Source organism: Lepisosteus platostomus, unplaced genomic scaffold, assembly GCF_059453375.1.
Source record: "Lepisosteus platostomus isolate fLepPlt1 unplaced genomic scaffold, fLepPlt1.hap1 Scaffold_164_H1, whole genome shotgun sequence".
In the NCBI taxonomy this organism is placed as follows: domain Eukaryota; kingdom Metazoa; phylum Chordata; class Actinopteri; order Semionotiformes; family Lepisosteidae; genus Lepisosteus; species Lepisosteus platostomus.
The window spans coordinates 55,102-58,024 of record NW_028291545.1 but is presented as its reverse complement, the minus strand read 5'-3'; the positions used below and the strand labels follow the sequence as shown (position 1 = coordinate 58,024).

General features: G+C 51.1%; 1 protein-coding gene across 1 annotated transcript; it reads left to right on the top strand.

Moving 5' to 3' along the window:
• The first annotated feature begins 1,532 nt into the window (after positions 1-1,532).
• LOC148636585 (zona pellucida sperm-binding protein 3-like) lies at positions 1,533-2,187 on the top strand. The gene is made up of 2 exons (XM_088623490.1): positions 1,533-1,936; positions 2,038-2,187. Exons 1-2 carry the CDS (start codon positions 1,793-1,795, stop codon positions 2,155-2,157), a joined length of 264 nt encoding a protein of 87 aa, XP_088479616.1. The 5' UTR covers positions 1,533-1,792; the 3' UTR covers positions 2,158-2,187.
• The last annotated feature ends 736 nt before the right edge of the window (positions 2,188-2,923 follow it).

Genomic DNA, 2,923 nt, shown 5'->3' with positions numbered 1-2,923 from the left:
AAAGGGCTGAAGATGCGAGTCGCTCTTGAATCAGAGCTGGGCGACACGGGCTTCTGTTCTGATATGATTGTACGAAAAGCAGGAGGAATCTCTTCTCTCCTATGGAGCATGAGCTGAATCAGGAGTGAGACATTTCGTATGCTCGTGCATATGTTAACGCATGACCTACATCGTAAAACTAAATTAAAAACTAACATTAAGTTGTCAAAGACATTCATTTATATACAAACAAGAGACACACATAGTAATGATTCTACATTAACTTGTCCTGCACTGATCAGACTAATTGAAATGTATGAAAGCCCGTTTCCGCCAGGGAGTTAAAAAAACGCGCTATGGTATCGCAGAATTCCGGCTAAGTAACTCAGAATTGCGACTTAGTAACTCACAACTCCGACTTTATATCTCACATTTGCAACTTCGAAATAGCCCATATTTCATTGTCTGTCCTTTTGTTATTGTAACGGATTCGGGATCTAGCCAGCAAGACCTGGGTTTGAGCCAATACGGGGTTTGAGGCACGAAGTAGGGTGGGAGCGGCGAGGGCACAAGCCCTAGAACCCGAATCCGTTACAATAACAAAAGGACAGACAATGAAATATGGGCTATTTCGAAGTCGCAAATGTGAGAGATAAAGTCAAAATTCTGAGTTTTTAGGTCGCAATTCTATGATTCTAAGTCACAATTCTGAGATACCATAGTGCGTTTTTTTTACTCCCTGGCGGAAACGGGCTTCCATAGGTTCTCAGTGCTGCGAAGCAAAAGCAATCTCTGGAAAATCAGACAAATTATTATCAGATCATGTCAAAAGCTGATCAGTATTTCTTTACTGGGAAGCAAAGAAATGCTTGTATTACACATTTTAATATGACATGCAATTACACATGAAAAATAGTAAAATTATTTTCATTGCGGTACGTGTTGATAGAACAGCCCCCTCGATAAAAGAAAGTGTGGACGGACGTGTCGCATGTTCCGTACTCTGTCTGACAGCGAGTTTAACACACTTTCCTCGGAAATTAGAAACTAATTGAACAATAAATTAATCTGAGCAAATTTTACACGTGTGGGTGATTTAATTCTGTCGAAATTGCGTGGAACTCCTCCGCTGAGGTCAGATACACACGGGAAAGTGTTCAGGCGGCTTCACGGAGTCCCGCCTCAGACTGGAAGCAGGTTCTAATTAGACGCTGAGAACAATCCGGGTCTCTGTGTGTAATTGATTGTGTTGATTGAGCGGTAGTGTGACCAGGTGTGCGGTAGCAGGTCCTGCCAGTATAAAAACCTAGTCACCGCGTTCACACTTTATGCTTTCTTGCTTCAACACGGTTTTGTGGTTTACTTATTTTACTCCTGTAGCAATTAAGCGGGACGTTAATTTGGCGATGCGCTCGTTTCTCTTTATGCTGTGCCTGTGCGCAGGGGCCGGGCTCCCCGCACTGATCTCCGCCGGGCCGGCTGGCTGGGACTCTCGGGAATTGGCGCTCCAGGCCGACCTCCCGGCTCCTGAAGATGCAGCCCAGTTGGAGGACTTGAACCTGGCAGATGCGCCCTCCGAAGACCTGTCTGCAAGCGAGCACGACTCGCAGTCCTTGGCCCCCGACTTTCGCCGCCTTCCCGTGTCCAGAGACGCGTACTCGCCCTACTTCGACAAGGAGAAGATGAAGCCGGCAGCCGCCCCTTACCCGCCTACATCAAGAGCGTCCTGTTTCCTCCCCAGCGAGGGCGGCAGCCGGCTCGCCCGGCCATCGGGGGCACCCGAGGAGTGGCTGTGTGGTGCGACTCCAGCAGGATGTACGTGAGGGTCAGTCGGCTCCTGTTCGGCTTCAGCTGTCGGCCATCGGAGGTGACCTTGGGCAACTGCAGCGTCAGCCGAACCACACGCCATTACTTCTACTTCATCTACGGGCTTCACGAGTGCGGTACCGAGCGATCGGTAAGTGGGTCTTCATCTACAGGCAATGTATCGATGTGAACTGTAGGGCTAGTGTCGGGGTTGCCTTTCCTGGGAATACCCCTTCCTCTGTGACCTTGCAGGTTGTCCAGGGCCGCCTGGTGTACTCCAACACTCTCCACTATGCCCCGCCCTCCTCCAGTGCGCTTGTGCATCACTTCATTCCCTTCTCTGTGCGGGTCAAGTGCTCCTACAACAGGTAGGCAGGGCTCTGCTGCTGCTGGGAAAGTGTCCAGAAGCCCCTCATCTCCTCTGTCCTGCAGGTTCCACTACTCCTACTAGGTTGGCTATGTCCCCACGTGGGCCAGGAGAAGGACCTTCTTCAAGGACCTGAAGAACAAGTACAGCTTTGTCCTGCTCACCACCAACTGTAAGCTCCTTGAGCGAGTGGCTCCTCCTGGCAGCAGGGGGTGCTGTGTGCAGGTGTAATGCTGCCTCTCTCTCTCCAGCCCACTGGGTCCGGCTCTCTCCTAAGGATGAGTACTTCCTGGGTCAGCCCATGTACTTCCAGGCCACTGCCTACTTTGCCACAGCGGAGCAGAGGCTGTACATCCACTCGTGTTACGTAACCGAGAAACCGGACCAGCACTTGCAGCCCTGTTTCCCTGTGATCGATAACTTGGGGTACGGCCCCTTCTGGAAGGACAGGTGGGCAGGAGCCCCGAGAGCCTGCAGGGGTTCATCCTTGTCCCCAGGTGCATGGTGGACAGCAAGGCAGATGGCTGCCTGTCCAGGTTTGTCCCCTCCAAGCAGAAGGATGTGCTCCGCTTCACGATTGATGCCTTCCTCTTCCAGAAGAAGCTGTCCAGGAAGGTACTGCTCTCAAAGGCTGCTCAGCCTTCCTGCTCTACTGATCCATGGTCTGCTTTCACGTCCATGATCTAGATGTGAACCAGACTGTGACAGCTGTAGTGCCTAGAGCTGCCAGCTTGCCTTCACTGATGGCAGAAGGTCCTTCTCTGTCCCTCT

Coding starts and splice junctions, on each gene's coding strand:
- LOC148636585 (XM_088623490.1), top strand. CDS start 1,793: ATGTACGTGAGGGTCAGTCGGCTCCTGTTCGGCTTCAGCTGTCGGCCA. Junction 1,937..2,037: donor AGTGCGGTACCGAGCGATCG/GTAAGTGGGTCT, acceptor GTGACCTTGCAG/GTTGTCCAGGGCCGCCTGGT.